The sequence below is a fragment of the Besnoitia besnoiti genome, chromosome II (genome assembly GCF_002563875.1).
Source record: "Besnoitia besnoiti strain Bb-Ger1 chromosome II, whole genome shotgun sequence".
In the NCBI taxonomy this organism is placed as follows: domain Eukaryota; phylum Apicomplexa; class Conoidasida; order Eucoccidiorida; family Sarcocystidae; genus Besnoitia; species Besnoitia besnoiti.
The window spans coordinates 2,970,039-2,986,772 of NC_042357.1; the positions used below are offsets into that span (position 1 = coordinate 2,970,039).

The 16,734-nt window shown below is 55.9% G+C and overlaps 3 protein-coding genes across 3 annotated transcripts; 2 read left to right on the forward strand and 1 right to left on the reverse strand.

Moving 5' to 3' along the window:
- Positions 1-72: 72 nt before the first annotated feature.
- On the reverse strand, positions 73-1,985 carry BESB_037680 (uncharacterized protein; the record flags this gene model as incomplete). The annotated part of the gene is made up of 2 exons (XM_029362354.1): positions 73-137; positions 347-1,985. The coding sequence occupies 2 exons, from the start codon at positions 1,983-1,985 to the stop codon at positions 73-75; spliced, it is 1,704 nt and encodes a 567-aa protein (XP_029221319.1).
- Positions 1,986-3,477: 1,492 nt separating this feature from the next.
- Positions 3,478-5,942, forward strand: BESB_037690 (pyrroline-5-carboxylate reductase; the record flags this gene model as incomplete). Its single annotated transcript, XM_029362355.1, has 6 exons — positions 3,478-3,505; positions 3,815-3,972; positions 4,134-4,512; positions 4,765-4,819; positions 5,042-5,223; positions 5,884-5,942. 6 exons carry the CDS (start codon positions 3,478-3,480, stop codon positions 5,940-5,942), a joined length of 861 nt encoding a protein of 286 aa, XP_029221320.1.
- A 1,823-nt stretch (positions 5,943-7,765) lies between these two features.
- On the forward strand, positions 7,766-14,862 carry BESB_037700 (serine--tRNA ligase; the record flags this gene model as incomplete). Its single annotated transcript, XM_029362356.1, has 13 exons — positions 7,766-8,834; positions 9,098-9,232; positions 9,624-9,655; positions 9,883-9,990; positions 10,446-10,978; positions 11,217-11,298; positions 11,597-11,658; positions 12,063-12,125; positions 12,579-12,725; positions 13,147-13,228; positions 13,530-13,595; positions 13,995-14,195; positions 14,746-14,862. The coding sequence occupies 13 exons, from the start codon at positions 7,766-7,768 to the stop codon at positions 14,860-14,862; spliced, it is 2,697 nt and encodes an 898-aa protein (XP_029221321.1).
- Between the last annotated feature and the right edge of the window lie 1,872 nt (positions 14,863-16,734).

Genomic DNA, 16,734 nt, shown 5'->3' on the forward strand with positions numbered 1-16,734 from the left:
TAGCGGAGTTGCGTGCTCTCCGCAGCAATATACTTCTCGATAGCGTGGTTGAAAACGAATTCCTTTCCAAGTTCATTTCTTTTGTAGCAGCCACGCGAGCTTCTGCAAGCGGCTCATCAAGGAATCCCTCTCTGACTCTGCGGGGGCACACAACGCAAACAGCAATCCTTGCTTCTTTTTAAAAAGCATGAGCCTACGTGTATAGTGTCCCTGGTGAAACCAGGGCAGTTACATTTGGCATCTTCGTCTGCATTGGAGGCTCTCGCAGCTCACCTGTTGTTATCGGCGGATACGCGTTAGCATTACTCTTAGAGGAACTCGACTGCAGCAAATCCAATTCACTCACCATGGCGCTTCACAGCCTCTTGAAGGGCTCGGCTGAGCCGCTGCTGCTGAAGTCCTTGCTGTTTCCGCATCATCAGCAGGTCCGCCCGCATCATCAGATGCGCTTGCCGTAGTAGTCGGACCTTCAGGAGCATTTCCATGATGTAGGTTGCGCCAACGCGATTCTTCATCGCTGATTCAAGCAACGCATGTGATAGACACACCGAAGGTGAGTTTGATCCAGACACCCGCTCTGCCTCCGACAGGTGGTGTTTTTTAGTCGTCGGAGACACAGCAGCTGGCGAACTCGCCTCCATGCCGCTCCGTTGTGTATCTCGTCTCTCTAGTTTCGGTCTGGAATGTCGTGGGCCTGACCGCAGTGACGCACCATTAAGACAGCGCTCCGCCTGGATGTCTTGGTTTCGGTGGTTTGGGTGCGCGCTGTCAGATGAACTGAACTCTTGCGACCAGTATGGTGCCATACCAATGGATGAGTTTAGTCCCGAAGAGCTGCGTTCATCCGGCCCGTCGAGGTTCTGCAGCATGAGGAGAGCCTTACACACAGAGAGTTCATAGTCACGATTGAGGGCGTGGCTGCAGCATTCTAGTGAGCCACTGCTGTGCACGCGGCCGCGTAGGGTCTGGGGGAGATACGTACTTCTCGCGGATGCGAGCTCGCACAGGGAAGCGGTAGCATCAAGTCCGTGTTTCACAGAGTCCCGCTCTTCCGCAGAAGAGTCGGCTCCCTGCATCTCTGTCATGTGCGTCTGATTCGATGAACATACAGGGTCGCTTTCAAAAGCATGTTCGCCAATATTGGCGTCCCTAGCACCAGATAGCAGTGCTTCATAGGCGTGAGGTAGGCAGCTGAAAGTAGCTGTCCTGGCCGCAATTTGGGCTGCTCGCTCAGTTGCTTGCTTAGCCTGGTGTTCCCCCAATGTATTCTCCGGCGCAGTTCCACTGGCATGCGTCAAGCGAACGCTCAGCAACAACTGAACTGCCTCCCTGAGATCCGAAATGACATGCAGGCTCGCCAAGAATGCTTCTTCTAAAGATGAGAAAGATTCAGGGGCAGACTCCTCTTTCAATCCGGTCGGTGACTGCCCTGTTCTCTCGAGGCTTTCTGACGCGTCTCCCGATCTTTCTTCACCTCCAACAAACTGTAGTATCTCTTCTTTCTCGACGCCGCGCTGTCGAATTTGGTCATCAGGATCCTGGAATGCCTTCACATCTACGCCTTGGCAGAGCTCTTCCATACCCTTTTTTTCTGCGGGGTGAAATTCCTCCACATGACGCTTGAGAATGTATGACTTAACATGCCTCTCTCCGCTCCCAGTTGCCGTTGCAGACGCCGGCTCGAGCTGTTTCTCAGCCGCGTCTATGGAACTCTGACTCTCCCTTGAATTTAGTGTTGCACCGGGAAAATTTTCGTCGACCTGAACGGAATTTCGAACTTGCATCAGCCGCACACAATCGTCGGAAGACCTCCACGTCTCTGCTTTATCGTGAGCAGACTGGCAAGCCTCTTGTGTAAGCTCTTCACGGTCGCCCGTACGAAACCGTCCACGATCTGGGTCGATTCCATGCAGTTCCACAGGCAGATATGATTTCTCTGAAGACAGGAAGCTGCCGTCAGCAGCGGGCGGGTCATCGGACGGCATCCTGCGTATCGTTTTTTGATCCAGTACGCTGCGACTCAGCGAGAGAGCTGACGACGCTGGAGCGTTTACTCTCGCCTTCGTTGTCTGTCCGCCCACAACGCATAAGGCCCGCGTTTTTGAAAATTACTTCCTCTGTCACGACCGAAAAGGCATGGGCATGATGAAAACGCTGCCAAGCCACATACGAACTTAGACTGTGCCCGAGCAAGACACCGATCCGCACCGATCCCTTCGCTGACCCATTCGCTGCGAAGGGAGTAGGTGGTTCCTCCGGCCTACATTTCCTGCTCATGCAGGCAAAAGATGTCGCAAGTCGCGTAGGCAAGTTCGTGGCCGCTATTCAGCTTCATTTACACGACATAAGGGCAATCGCTATCGCTCTGCGTGCCGCACTGTCAAGTGTAACGCCCCGGAGGTGACGCTGACCCGCCACCTACACGGCGTTTCGTCTGTTCTCACGAAGAGTCGAAACAGCTCTTCACGGCAGGCTACGGTAGCATTCAAGCAGTACGAAGAAAATGAGGTTTGAGGAAAATGAAGTTGTTCACTGTATCGCTGACTCGATCCAGCGCAGAGCTACTGGCGGCGCAATGACGTACTCGCGCTGCTCTCTCTCCGCGGTCACACAAAGCAACTTCGCACACACGAGAGACACGAGCTCTTAACATACAAGTCACCGCAAGCGTTGCAGTGCCGTCGTTCGCGCGTCTAGCTTGACGGATGACTCTTGAAGAGCTGTTTTCCAACGTCTAGACTGAACTAAGGAAACACTGAATATGCATCTCTGGTGGTGTCGTCGTGTATGCGGCGTTCGCGTACGGTGCCAGCGGCGAGGGCTAATAGCGTTCCCATCTCCCATCCCTCGTCACCCACGTTTTTGAGGTGAGAAGGCTGTGAACGGAACTCGCTTGCCGGTTGCTCTATCATAGTCTCTGTGTGGTCGCATATCCTTCTCACTTTGTGTTCATCTCATCGATTTGCTGCTCGCTTTGTGCCACCCTTGCACACGTGGCCGTCTTGAACGGTTGGTGACTGTTCCGCTGTGCTCGCCTCCGGCGCATATGCCGAGCCGCGCACCGTTGGTCCGCAGAAGTTTCAAGTGAGTCAACGCTAGACATGCTTCACCGGGCGCGTAGTAGATCATCCAGCCTAGACCTGCTTGGAAGGGAAGGTGTGTGTAGTGAAGACTTCGAAAAAAGAGCAAGCCGCAGCCAAGTTTTGTGTGTGTGCATCGTTAGTTTCTGAGGCGGCCGGATCGCGGTCGCTACACAATATCTCCACTAATCTGTCGCCTCAGGAAAGAAGTGTATGCAAAGAAATTCTTGTTGATATCAGTATTTGAGGTGGACACTCGTACATCCTACCCGTTTCAGACTCCTCCTGATCTTTGAGGAGCAGGTTACGCGTTGCACATGTCTTTGGTCTGTACTGTCGTACCATTTTCCCTCAGTAGCTGCAGTAGCGGTACTGCAACCACCACAAGCCAGTAAGGATGGCGGAAAGACTACGAAAAAAGATCGGTAGGCGACACGTCACCTCGAATCCGTAGCGCGATGTCCATATTGCGCGCTGCTGAGCATGTGACCACGAGAACCCAGGGTTCGGCGGCACGACGATGTGCCAGGTGGCAGTTGCGTAGATTTCACGGAGTAGTGCTTGCCGCGTCGTTTGTCCTCTATCGCGCGTCATTACGCAGCATCTTCCTTTCTTTTCGGGCTGAGCTTGGAAGGCTTGGTGGCATATAGCAGAGGCGCGGCAGCCACTGGCAGCGGTGCTTGTTGTGGATCGTCTGGCTGTGGCTTTAATGCGCATTTTCTGTGACGCCCCAGGATTTGTAGGAGCGGGTACAATGGCGTTCGCCCTGGCCAAAGGTTTCACGCTGTCAAACCGTGTGCTGCCTTCGGAAATATCCATGCTTGTGCGTAATGAAACTAAAAGGACTTTGGCCATCGAGAACGGTTACCTTGCTGTGCACAAACCAGAAGAGGTACGCTGGTCACCTAGCTTTGTCTTCCCTGTGCGATCATCCGGCTGAAGAAGCCCTCGGTTCCAGAAGGTCCGGCATACATAGGTGCAACGTATCTTATGTCGCAAGAGACGAATGCCATGTGCTGCTTCGCCTTATGTTTTTTTTGTTACACTCGTCAGCTCGGGCCGATGGACATCATATTCATATGCGTCAGCGCCGCAGAAGCACTTGGCTTATTGAGAACTTTCGCCTCAGTCATTGATGGAAGCCGGCAGCTGATCATTTCCATCGCAGTGGGAGTCTCACTCTCCAAACTCGTGGAGACTATAACGGTAGAGAAGGAAAAACTCGGCCAGAAGGTTCAAGGGAATCGGCGTATTGCTCGGCTCCTCCCTAATGTCGCCTGCCAGTCGGGCCATGGCGTGAGTGTTTTCTGTCTTGGTCCTGACTGCTCCCACGACGACGCGAAGACCATAATGGCTCTTTTAACTACATGTGGCGTCTGCTACCGTATCGATGAAGGATACATGGACGCATCAGCTGCACTGGCAGGGTCGGGTAAGACTGGAAAGACTTCACATCAGACTACCTCGAAGTTTTGGCTGAAATGAGGACGGGGACCAGTATTTGCGTGCACAGAGTCGGGACGGGCTTGTGCGGAGGTTTCAGGGTCCGGGACGATCACATGTGCGGACTGAATGCACCGTGGGAAGGCTGCCAGATAAGCACGCGTGAAGAGGTACACTTAGTTTGGCAGGCTGTTTCCGTTGCCTCAGTTTCAGGTTTTTGCGGGGGGTTGGTGTGACTCAGGCCCTGCTTTCGTGTTCACTCTTCTGGAAGCCCTCAGTGACGCCGGCGTCAAGAAGTGAGTGGTCGGCTGAGATGTCTATCGGACTGACACGCTCGACGGCCCGATGCTGAATTATTTAGCAGCAGCTTCCGCTTCCCTCTCGTCCAGCTATGGCCAGCGCACTGCTTCTTCATGCAATGATTGCGCAGGAGGAGAACTATCGTTCCATCCAAGAAGAGGGTCACTGAAGCCATCAGACATTTCATTGAGGTGCGTATCGCTTCTGTCACCTTGCAGTGGCCTCCCGCGGGCTGTTGCGTCGGGCCTCGCAATCGACACGGTGAAAGGGAGCTCAGAATTGGCGCGCTCGAGACAGGCTGTAAAGACGCTAGGGGAATTGAAAGAGGAGACAATCTGGCCGGGGGGGGCCACTATCATGGGCCTGGCAGCGCTTGAGCGATATGGTTTTGCCAACTCGGGTAAGCCAGGTGCTCAGCTCCGACACCCGTTTCCCTTCGACCCTTCATCAGGGTGTTTCGCACTTTGACACGATTCCTCTGATTATGCTCTTCTGGTGATGCTGGAAAAAGCAGTGCCCAGGTTTAGACCTTACCAAGGTTTCAGCTAGACAGAGCGGGGAAAAAAAGAATGACAAATGAACACGTTAGCGGGGGGAAAAAGGAGTCGACAGAAAGTACGTTCGTTAGGGAAAGGCGGAGTAGGTTTACCCTCAATAGCGACATAAGCATCGCAGCTAGAATGGATGTCACTTCCATCACAATACACGTGGGGTTTTGATTTGCATGGATGTTAGTTATGTTTTGTTCTGAAGGGAACACCGATGCAGCATCTCAGTAGCCGGCCTGGCGCTCGAGTGCCTTGACCAATAACCGTACTCTCCTTCTTCACGGTTCCATAGGAATCTGTTGACGTAGTGAAACGCGCATAGAAGGTCCGGCCAGTTCTCAACTTAGGGAAGTTCGACGCCAAACAGCAGGAGATCCGTGAAGAATGTTATCCATTTTGGCAGTCCACTGTTGATGCACTTCTTGAATTCTAACTTTGCCACGCTGCACGTGCAGAAAGACTATAGCTCGCTTGTTTTTATCTGCTACTGTCTTGCTATTTTGATGCCTCAGTGATTCAAGCAGTAGAGCAGTCTATGATACCAGCCGAGCCCGACGCTGACCTCCTCTGATCCAACAGGGTCGGAATCGTCCACCTGTTGGTTTCTACGCTGCTCGCGAAAAAGTACAGCTAACAGCGTCAGGTGTGCCTGAGCGACCGAGTCCATTTTGCGAGGGCTTAGGGCGCTGGGCTGTGATACCGGCTGTACATCACAAAATGAAGAGGTACACAATACGATCGAGCTGCCAACTTTTTGAGTGTTGTGTTCCCGTCCATGAACAACCGCGCCATGGAGCTTACACCACCATTCCGGCGCGTGTCGAGTACGGTAAGAGACAAGCGATACGAGACTTTTTTTCGTCTCTCACGAGCAATAAGCACGAGGAAACTCAATTATGTGTGTCTGCCGACACTTGCAATCGGATGAGTATTTTGATCAACCGTTCATGCTCGGTGCGTGATGCTTAACAAAAGGGTACATACGGTTGAACAACTACCTTCTCATTCAAGTGTGTACCGTCGTGTGCAACGAGTCCGCAAGCTGCCTCACGGCCTTGGTCATTGACTGAACTCTGACACACTAGGTGTACTGCCAGATCATCCCAGAGGAGACTTCGGTGAAACACGATGCCTTTCGAGGACCCTGCCGCAACGCGTACGACTCTCATCTGCCGTTTTCAAGTACGGGAAGCGGCTTCTGGGAGCCGCAGTGAGTCGTTCGATGCCACTTAGATCGTTGACTTCCAAAGCAATGATGCATTTGAGCCTTCTTGCGCACGTAAGGAGGGGGACCTAACATCAGAGGAAGAAAGGAGTGACAGAAAGAGTACCAGAAAGAAGAGCAGGCGGCGACAGCGCTGTCGCCGCCTGCTCTTCTTTCTGGTAGCATGGTGCCTTTTTTGAGGGGGCTTCTTGCAAATAGGCTGCGTAGTAGCCCTCAATTCTGCGCCCAGCAAATGCACATAGACTCACGATACCCGAAAAAAGGATTCAGACACGAGAGAACCGGGTTGCACTGGGCATCGATGGGTGCTTCCCAAGAACCGCATGAAAGGAAAATGACGGACGGTGCTGGCGCCCGTCCTGCTCAGGTTCAAACGCGTGGTATCGAGAGTCGGAACAGCACAAATCCAGGAAAAGGTACGAAGAAACTCTTTAAGTCCGAAGCTAACGGGATGAGCCGCCACCAGTCAGTCTTAGAGCTGCACGCCTCCTCCCGGAGGCGATCGCGCAGGCACGGAGACACACTCCCGTTGAGCATGCGGACTTGCCGCGGAGAGAATGCATGCCTTCCTGGCGGCAGCATACGACCCACTTGCGTACGCTCCCGATGAGAGGCTTTCTGATGATAACGAAGTAGCAAGTAAGACTCAGAAGTTGCCGTGATTTAAAGTTGCGTGGCAAGAGCAAGCCCCGCAGTGAAGACACGCGCCAAGACACTGCATGCAGGATTGTGGCATGAATTCTCCGGGGTGTGGCGCAGGTCTATTGTCCAAGCCCAGGCGCTGTTTCTCGTCTCCTGAATGCGGAAAGTCCCCATCAGCACCAGGAGAACTTTTATTTGCACACCCAATCGAGGCATGTCGGTTTTCGAGACACATCGGTGCTTCTGTCCCTGATGGCGTTACCCACGTACTTGTGTCCGAGCGCAGCGACAGAGATTATGAGTGTAACGTGGTTTGCTGCTGAACTGCTGCCTGAACTGTCTTCAGTCAGTGGCTCGCCTATCGATGACAGATGCTCGCTCCCGTGAGCTAGGTGCGGGAACCGGATCGCGGCTAGACCTCGTGAAACCCCGTTGGCCAGAACAGGGGCTAAGGTACAAATGCATCCCACGGGCACACACTGCTTATCCCGCTTCTGTTGAACTTTGTTCTTCACTCTTCACCGTCGATGGTTTGGCTTTCTGCACGCTTCGTTCCTCTTTTTCTACCCTTCTGTTTGCTCTGCTCGGCTCCTCAGCAGGCTGGCGAGGCAGTCAGTCTTGCCGCGCACGGAGCTTCCTTCAGCGCAGCTGCCGCGCGGGCGACCTCTTCAGCAGGCCCTTCATGGGTTCGCTCTGGCGCGTTTGCCCCATCTCTCTCTCCCTTCTGTTTTCTTCATGGCGCGCCGTCGCAGATGTCTTCTCGTGGTCGCCCCAGAGCCGCCAAGGGACCGGGCGCAATTCGTCGTCAGTGGAACCTAGATCCGGAGGAGCCGCAGCCATTGTTGGCTGCGCTCTGTCGCTCTTCCTTGAAAGGAAATGCGTTTGAATCCGATTCTGGGTCCGCGTCAGACTCCTGCGCGCTTACGTCGCACATGCGTTTGCGTGCGTCTCGAGGCCGCTTCGCCGATCCTCCTCCCTGCGGAATCGCCGTGCTGCCCTCTACACCCGCTGGACGGCCTGCAAGTCCCAATTTTCAGAGTCCTCCAGCCGTGTGGCGCATACGGCTGGAAGCAGAAGGCCAGGCAGCAGTTTCGCCCTTGTCTGCCTCGAGCGCACGCGCTGCCGCGAGACCTTCCACGACCCTCTTCTTTCGGCATGCACATGGCGCCTCGCCGACGCTCCCCGTCGCGCCCTGCCGCGAAGCACGCAGAAGAACGCTGACTCGGATATGTGTGTGCGAGGCGACTAGCACGCCTGCTCAGGGCATCAAAGGGGGAGAGGACGAAGCATCTTGCGGCGCTCCGGAGGAAGCGCATCACGAGAAACGTGAGGAGGCGAGCGCGCGCGATGCCAGTCAAGCAAGCAGGGGGAGGGCCGAACAAGGACAGGGAGAGTGTAGTGGCGCAAAATCCGAGGAGCTCGCGCAACTACGCCGAACTGGCGAAGAGATAAGCGGAAGCGGCGGCGTACAAGAAAAAGAGAGACTGCACATGATGAGCCCACGGCATCTTGCAGAGAGGGGCGATGAGGTGCTGCAAGTCCTCCGCAAACGTCACGAGCCTGAGGCTCTCGTCAATGCAGCCCAGAATCTTATCGGTGAGGCTATGCCTCTCTTCGACTAGACATATGGCACACTTGCGGCTGTCTGCTCGCATAAAGAACGTGCAGCCGAATTTCTGCTTCTTGAGACCGCTCCGCTTTCCTTATCGATCCAGTACATGACTCGTAGCTGCTTGCGGGCTCCTGTTGTTTCCGTTCGCCGGCCCTACGTTCAGCCTTTGTCTCGTCCAAGGGGGGGAGGGAGGGCTTTCGTTTGCTGCATCTGTCTGCACCGGGTCTGTGCTGGTTGCTTTTCGCAGCGAATCTCCTCCCGGCACATCGCCGTCTGCAGAAGGAAGCTTGGCAAAAAGCCACGGAGCGCCGCCAGCGCGCGGCTGCCGCCTTCGCGGCATCCCAGAAGGCCGCAAACGAGCAAGGCAGCGAGACCAGAGAAGGTGAGGGCCGGCCTCCGTGGAGAGACGGCAAAGAGGACGGGCGAATTCGCTGAGTGTCGTTTAGTCACCGTTCTGTGTTTATCAACTCCAAGTTGTTTTGTGCCTTCATGAGCCTGCAACGAGCACAACGGTTAAGCTTTTGTGTGGCTCTGTTCTGTGCGCGCTTCCATCAAATGGCGGACCAGGTGTTTTTTCGGCGCCAACAGAATGGCATCAGAGGACCTGAACCCGGCGATGTGCGCTCGGCTCGCTGAAGCGGAAGCACACGACGTGAAACACACCAGCGACGCGTCCGACTTTTTGATATGTCTCGGGCATTTGTCTGGGACGTGGTCCGAGCGTTTTTCCACGCGTTTCTCGATCGTGTGCACTCGTTTTCTGTTGCACGCAGAGAAATCTATGCTGACGGTTCTGCACCGAAAGGTGAGTGGTTGGGTGATGGAGAGTTCCGCTGCTAAGCGTAGATCTTTTAGCACTCGAGGGAGCTCTTTCCCTGCCTAGCACGGCTGACATGTGTGTGGCGGCGAGGAGCGGCGAAGCCGATACTCGTTCCGCGCACAACGATCTGCTTTTGCGGTTGCTTCTCGATCGCGGTCGCGGCCTCCGAGGCAGAAATATGTTTCATTGTCCCTCCTGTCGGTGCTACGCAGGCCGTCGAAACGCGCGCGGCTGCAGCCATCCGGGTCCAGGAACTTCGCAGTTGTGAAGAGAAAATTCGAGATATTGTGAAGCGACTCCCAAATGCGCTGGACAGCCGAGTAAGCCTTGTTCCTCTCATAACGGCGGGAGGTGACCGTGGGGACTTCTTTCTGTGTTCGACGCGTACAACGCTGTGGCTTAGAGTAGTCTGTGCGAAGTTGCGCGCACCAGGCCCTGACCCTTGGCGCCTCGTTCCTTGGGGGGGACGCTCGTAGGGCAAGCTTCACTCTGCTTGTCGGTGTTCTGCGTGGCGTTGCATGTGTTACTTTTGAATGCAAGCAGCATGCGAGGCCGCGCAGCATCACCAAACATGCTCAGCCTCGCTTGCGGACATCTTCCAGCTCCCGGTTTTCCCTGCAGCCTTCGCCCTTCAGGCGCGCCATATGGATACCAGGAAGCTCTGGGGTCCGGATGGAGGCCGGTCAGAGGACAGTCCCTTTTTCTTGAATCGCGGGTCCTTCTCCGCAACCTTCCCAGCGTTGGTGCTCAGTTTTCTGCGTCGTCTCCTGTGCAGGTTCCCTCTGGTGTCGATGCTCGAGATAGTAAGGAAGTTGACCGCTGGTGGCCTCCGTCTCTGTCTGTGCCGCCGCCTCCCGCTCCGTCGGGTTCCGGTTTTTCTGCTTCGCCTTCTCGTTCTTCGTCGCCTCGTTCTCGCCACGGCGAGGGGGGCGCCACGCGATCCGGACAGAAGGACGGAGGTGGAGGCGACGGCCGAAGCGTGCGCGGGAGCTTCACCACCTGCCACACGTCAGCTGAAGACGACACTTGTGCACAGGCCGGAACTGCCTCTGTTCCGCAGAGCTCGGAGCCTTCCTCGGCTTCCTCGCCTCGCCCGGCAGATCACTGGGCCCTCCTCGCGGCTCTAAATGCCTCGACAGACGGCGAGGCAACGACGCGGATGGCGGGCAGGCGGCACTCCGCCCTGCAGGGCCTCGTGGCACGCCTCCACAGAGCACTCAAGAACTTCTTCGTCGACTCCCTGCTGTCCCTAGACCTTGGACGAGGCCGGGGCTTCGTCGAGGTTGGCGTTCCGCCTCTCATTGTCAGGTGCGACGCAGCCCGACCTCGGGACGCCCACGACCAAGGCTGATGAGCGCGCTGTGAGCGATGCACGTCTCCGCACTAGTGAATCCGCGTCATATCCGCGAAACGAACCTTGCTTTGTTTAGGACAGAGGCGCGTGCTTTCTGGCGGCGCCGTGGGTTGTGTGCTCAACAAAACACGCTGGGCCTTCAACTCCCTGCTGAGGTTCGTGCCCATCTTTCGGCCTTTCTGGTGTTCGCAGTCGATCTACTCTCGAGGGCACCGGTCAATTGCCTCGTCTCGAGGACGGTCTGTTTGCTCTCCCTGCTGAACCAAAAAGCCAAGTAAGCGGAACCGAGGAGCAGAGAGACGCCATAGGGCTACGTGCAAGCTCTTGTGTGGCGGCGATAGATGCGAAAGGGAGCGTTAAGGACGAGGGCGCTGCTGTTTGCTCTCTGATGCGTTGCGCGCCTACGGCCGCTGAACAGCTAGACCCACGTGGGAACGGGAGAGCAAATCTGCGGCTGTCGACGTGTACTGAGAACGCGCAAGGTTTAGGCATCGAAGCGACTTGAAGTCTCATTTTAAACTGTCAGTGAGAGAGAACTCTGGGGGTTGTTCCGCGGGTTTGCATCTTGACAGATTGCGACTGAGGACGCCTTCCTCATTCCCACAGCTGAAGTCCCGCTCGTCGGATTCTACAGGTACGTCAGCCGCCTCAAGAGCCTCAAGACTCGTGCGCCAGCCGGCAGCTTCTCGCTCGTGCCCCCAGTCTTTCCTCTCCACGTCGCAGCCCTCCTCGTTCGGGCATGGGGTGCCGCGCGGCAGCATGCAGTCGCTTCGTTCGTGGAAACCGGAGGCAGGCGTCCAGCGGATGAGCGAAGAGTTAACAGAGGGCCGCACGGCAGGTCCCCGGAGCCCCGCAGATGATGCTCTCCGTGCCTGTCACGGCTACTCGACTCAGGCCTCGCGGGATCCTTGGAAGTAGAGACAATCGATTTAGGGGGGGGAGGCGGGGGAGATGGCAGGGAGCGGGGCGGTCAGGGAGCTCGTCTGACGAGCTTCACCGTTTTCCCTCTTTTGTTGTCGTCTTCCCTATTGCGCGTAGACAGAAGCGAATTCCCGAAGAGGATTTGCCGATACGTCTTGTCGCGGCGACGCCTTGTTTCAGGTGAGACCTTTTTTCAACAGCTGGCGCAACGCGTTTGTCAATTGTGTGCTTGCCAAGGCAAGAACATGGATCGTCATGCGCGCGAAAGGTAGAACGAGTGTCGATTCCAGCCTGTTAATTAGCCTGCGAACATGCTGATACGTCAAATGGCTTCACTCCAACCGTCCTCTTCTACGTATGTTTGTCTCAGTCGAAAGGCGATTTCAATCGCGGTGCAGGTTACTTCGTGGCTTCTACTGTCCCCTGAGCGAGTGCCTAGCTGCCCAGTGTTTTGCTGCAGCTTTACCTGGTGCTCTCTGTGCCGTGGTGCCGCATCTCATCGCTTCTCTGGTACATGTCTGCGTAAATGCGCGTGCGCAAGTGTGTCTAGTGTGCGGCGGGGTGCGGAAGTCATTTTGAGTGCATTCCACATTACGCCTTTCGTCCTGCTCTGTCGGGCGCGCGGTGGTACAGGCGCGAGGATGGGACTTATGGGCGCTGGAACCGCGGCCTTCTTCGGCAACAAGTCTTTGAAAAAGTCGAGGCAGTGGTGATTTGCACGCCAGAGCAGGCGGAGGCTGAGCACGCGCGACTCCGAGAAATTGGCAAAATGCTTCTCAAGTGAGGGCGCCAGAGATGCCGACTTGCATGCGAGGCCTGTAGTTCTCGTTCCTTCGCGTGTTGACACGTCCCCTCTCCTCAACTTGGAGCCTGTATGCTGTATAGCCATTCCCTTGTTATGTGCCTCTGTGCTAGCGCTGGAGAAGTTGCAAAGCCGAGATGGGGGAGTTTGAGAACGTCGTTCCGCCTGTGCGGAGTAGCTGGCGGCGCAGCTTCTGTTCGTGAAAGACTTGACTCCACTCGAGTACATGGAGGAGGGGGGGGGGGGGGGGCGAAAGCATATGGCGGAGCACAGGCACGACGCGAAAGGGCGACTCCGCCGCCGCGCCGGCAGCACCGCCACTTGTCGCTTCAGCGTGGTCGTCGTGGACGCTTTGTGTGTCTGTGAGTGTGGTTTGCCCGGCGCCCCGAATACGTGCAGGCAACTGGAGATTCCTTTTCGCGAAGTCCTCCTCTGTAGCGGAGATATGGGTGCGGCGGCCGCGCTGTGTTACGACCTGGAGGTACCGAAACGTCCGATGACTCCAGAGCGGCGGGGGCAGGTTCCGCGCGCGCTGTCCACTGATTTTCTTCAGGAAGGCTCGGCTAGGGTGGGAAGCGCCCCACAGACTCAAACTGCCTCCCGCATTCCTTTTCGGCGCCGGTTTGCCTGCTATCGGCTCCTCTGCAGTACCGCTGGGCTTTCATCGGGCAGGGGATTCCGCTAATTATCGCAGGCACTGGCGTGCACGGAGTTAAGCCTCAGGTGATGGGCCCCTGCAGATCTTGAAGTGGCTTCTTTGTCATCCACCCTGCTATTTCCAGGCGTGGCTTCCGAGCCTCCAGGGGTTCCTTGAGGTCTCCTCCATCTCGAACTGCTGGGACTATCAGGTGCAGTTCGATACGTTTAATGCACCTGCCGGAGGCCACGCGATGCCGCCGAGAGGACAGCCCAGCCCACAAGCCCATACGCAGTCTTTCTCCGGTCTTACGTGCTCACTCTCCTTCGTGGAGCGAACTTTGTGTGCGGAATTCAATGAATCCTTTGTGCGTGCGCGGAACAGCTGTTTCGGCTGCTGCCCAGCTGCACATGCAGCCCTTCCCGCGCAGTGGCGCGTTCCAGGCACGTACGCGGGTGCTTACTGCTTCACATAATCGTGCTCGCCTGTGTCTCGGTCGCTCGAGGGTTTGTAGTCTTCAGAAAGCATCGCAGAGCCCTCTCTCAGCGTCGTCTTCTTTTTCCCGTGTCTCGAATCATCGTTGTGGCTGTGCACGCGTTCGAGTCCGCAGGCCCGTCGTCTCTCCGTGAAGTATCAGCCAGCGCGACAGAGTTCTCGGCGGAAGCAGGCCGACAACGCGGAAGCGGAGCCAGGAAGCGACGGCGAACAGGCGAAAGCCTCAGGAAAACTTCCAGCACGCTTCTGCTACACTCTGAACGGCTCAGCTCTGGCTGTAGGGAGGACGCTAGTTGCGCTGATCGAAAGCCACCAGGTAAAGCGCCGGGAGACGTGGGAGGAGGGAGATTTAGGAAGCACGAAAGAAGCTCTCTCGTACTAGGTCTCTGTTAGCATATGCAGAGGCGCTACGAGAGTTTTTAGGAAGTGAAACTGTGTGACGTCACGTGGCAGCATGCTTCGCATGTCGAGCCTGTTTTTGCGACGTAGTTTCGGCTAGCGTCGACTCCGGTGTAGATTAGGACAGGTAGTTGTCAGTCTCAGCGCGCGGCAGAACCTGCTCACTTGGTGCTGTCGCAGGATTAGCGTACCCTCCCAGTGATTCTTATTTGCAGCAGGGAGGGGGGCTGGCTGTCATATATGGGAGTTCGAGTAGGCTGAGTTCGTCTGGTAGTATGTCTGTGCCGTTAGGGCTCCCGCGCCGCTACGATGTATAAGTGTGGAGCCTGGACTCCAGCGCCCACTGCGACCAATTGAGGTGGCGGTGTTTTCCCTATATTCTGCCTAGTTGCTTTTTCCAGAGCAGGCGCCCGAAAAGCCTGATTTTCAGTGTCGCGGCATGTATCGTGTCCGTAATCTTCCCTCAGTTCACCAGGGAAGTCAACGGCAAACGCGTGCACGGCGTGCGGATACCAGCCCCGCTTCGACCCTACCTCTTAGGGATCTCAGAGATCTTAGAGGAACCGACGGCGGGAGTTTCTTGAGGGCTCCGGGAGAACAGCTACTGGGAACTCGACACTGTAATCGGTGTAAATTTGAAGCAGAACGGCGCCGCGTGCTCTGCGGGGGTCCGTGTCACAGGTTACACGAGGCTTGGCGGCTACAGGCCCCCCTGCAAGTCTTGAGCCGTTGGAAGTTCTGATGAAGCAACAGGGAGGACAGAGCAGCGTATTTTTCAGTATTGATACTCATCCTCAAAGTCAATTATATGTATCGCTGCCCCGAGGTGCTGCTTTTTGTCTTCTCTCGCACGCCAGCAGCGCAGTCTCCTGTGGTAGTCCCGAGGTGTCCAGAGTCAGGGGCCACGAGGGGAAGCGGATCGCGCCTCCAAAACTTTCTAGATATTCGTTCTTGTCAAGAGTGAATCAAGCGGAATGAACGCTCTGCTGGTTGGCATTTGCGGCCGCGCTCGATGAGAGCTGTACGTTGCGCGGGCTTTGTGCGGACGCAGCACGGACGCGTGCCTTGCTTCAGACAGCATTTCTCTCTTTGGTATCCGTGAAGATTAGCAGTGCAGTGTCGCTAGCTCGCTTACCGCAAACGATGACCATTGACGACCGCGGAAGTATTGTGAGCATGGTGAGCCATCTCAAGTGCTGTCAACGCTGGTTCAAAGCCATACGTCACAGTGGTCTAGGAAGCGCTGATCGATTCTTGCCGGTAGGTTAGAGAAACAGTCTCCTGGTTTGTAATCTTGTAGAGCTGCTGTGCCTATCTTTGCACAGCTGCCGCCTCGGCAGAGCTTTCCACTTCGAGCAAAAGAGGTGTGCAGATCACGACACAGCACGTTTTCAGCGAATGCGCCAGCGGGCGAGCGCGATTGTAGATGCGCCCTCCGGCGGGCACGTGCTGAAAACCGGGCGACCTTTCGAGGGAAAACGAGATGGACGGCTCTTGGATCATTTGTACAAAGACGATAGTTACTTGCGTGGCAACAGCAGTGCACTCCTTAGTGGCGTTGATGTTCCTAATCGCTGCAGCGACGCGTGCTGGAGTGAACTGATGCTGCTCGTGCGCGGGTGAAGAGTCGCGAGACGACGACGACTTTAAAGTAACCCTTCCCTGTCTGTCCAGTCCTCGACTGGCTAAATAGGCTGCTTTCAGGTCCGTCATGGCAGTGTGCGCCAGGCATCGACATAACTACCTGCAGAAAATCCTGTGGCGCACCGCATGAGCAGCAGGGTAAAATAGAGAAAGGGACTGTCGCTGAACCCAGAAACCTATGGGCTTTCGCCTGTCAAAGATTTAATATCGGGAAAGCGAATAGATACGAATGGGGACGCATGCAGTGCGTCTGCGTCCTCCATACTCCATAATTTTTATTTCCGCGGTTCGTAGACTGCACGAGTCCGCTTCGTTTCCTCTCGAGAAAAAGGATGTGCCGCGTGAAACGAACGCGCTGACAAGTCGCGGCCTCGCGAAGCTTCCAACATCGCTCTAAGAAGTTCGTGTTCCGGAACATGACGGCCCGCGCGCCACAAGATCTAGAATTGACTTCTGCAGCACCGGCGCTCTTGAACTGAGATACGAAAAACGAAAACGACACGAGTGCAAAGACACAGAGCCACGCACACCAGACACTCACAGAACTCTGCACTTCAGGTCAACTCTCGTGAGCAGCCCGCCCTCAGCGCGCCACAGTCACGCCCACACAAAAGCCGAAGCTCGAAACTCCCCTTGCACAAGAAAAACATGACCTGAATCTACGCTCAGCAGAGAGCGTGTTCTCTCCTCCCTCAACGCCTACCGCTCCTACCATATCGTGTGTCGCACCGCACCGCAAAAATATCTGTTGATGCATGCGTTGACCCAGCCCTCACACACCTCCATGTTTAAAACATGCATTCGTGCGGGCA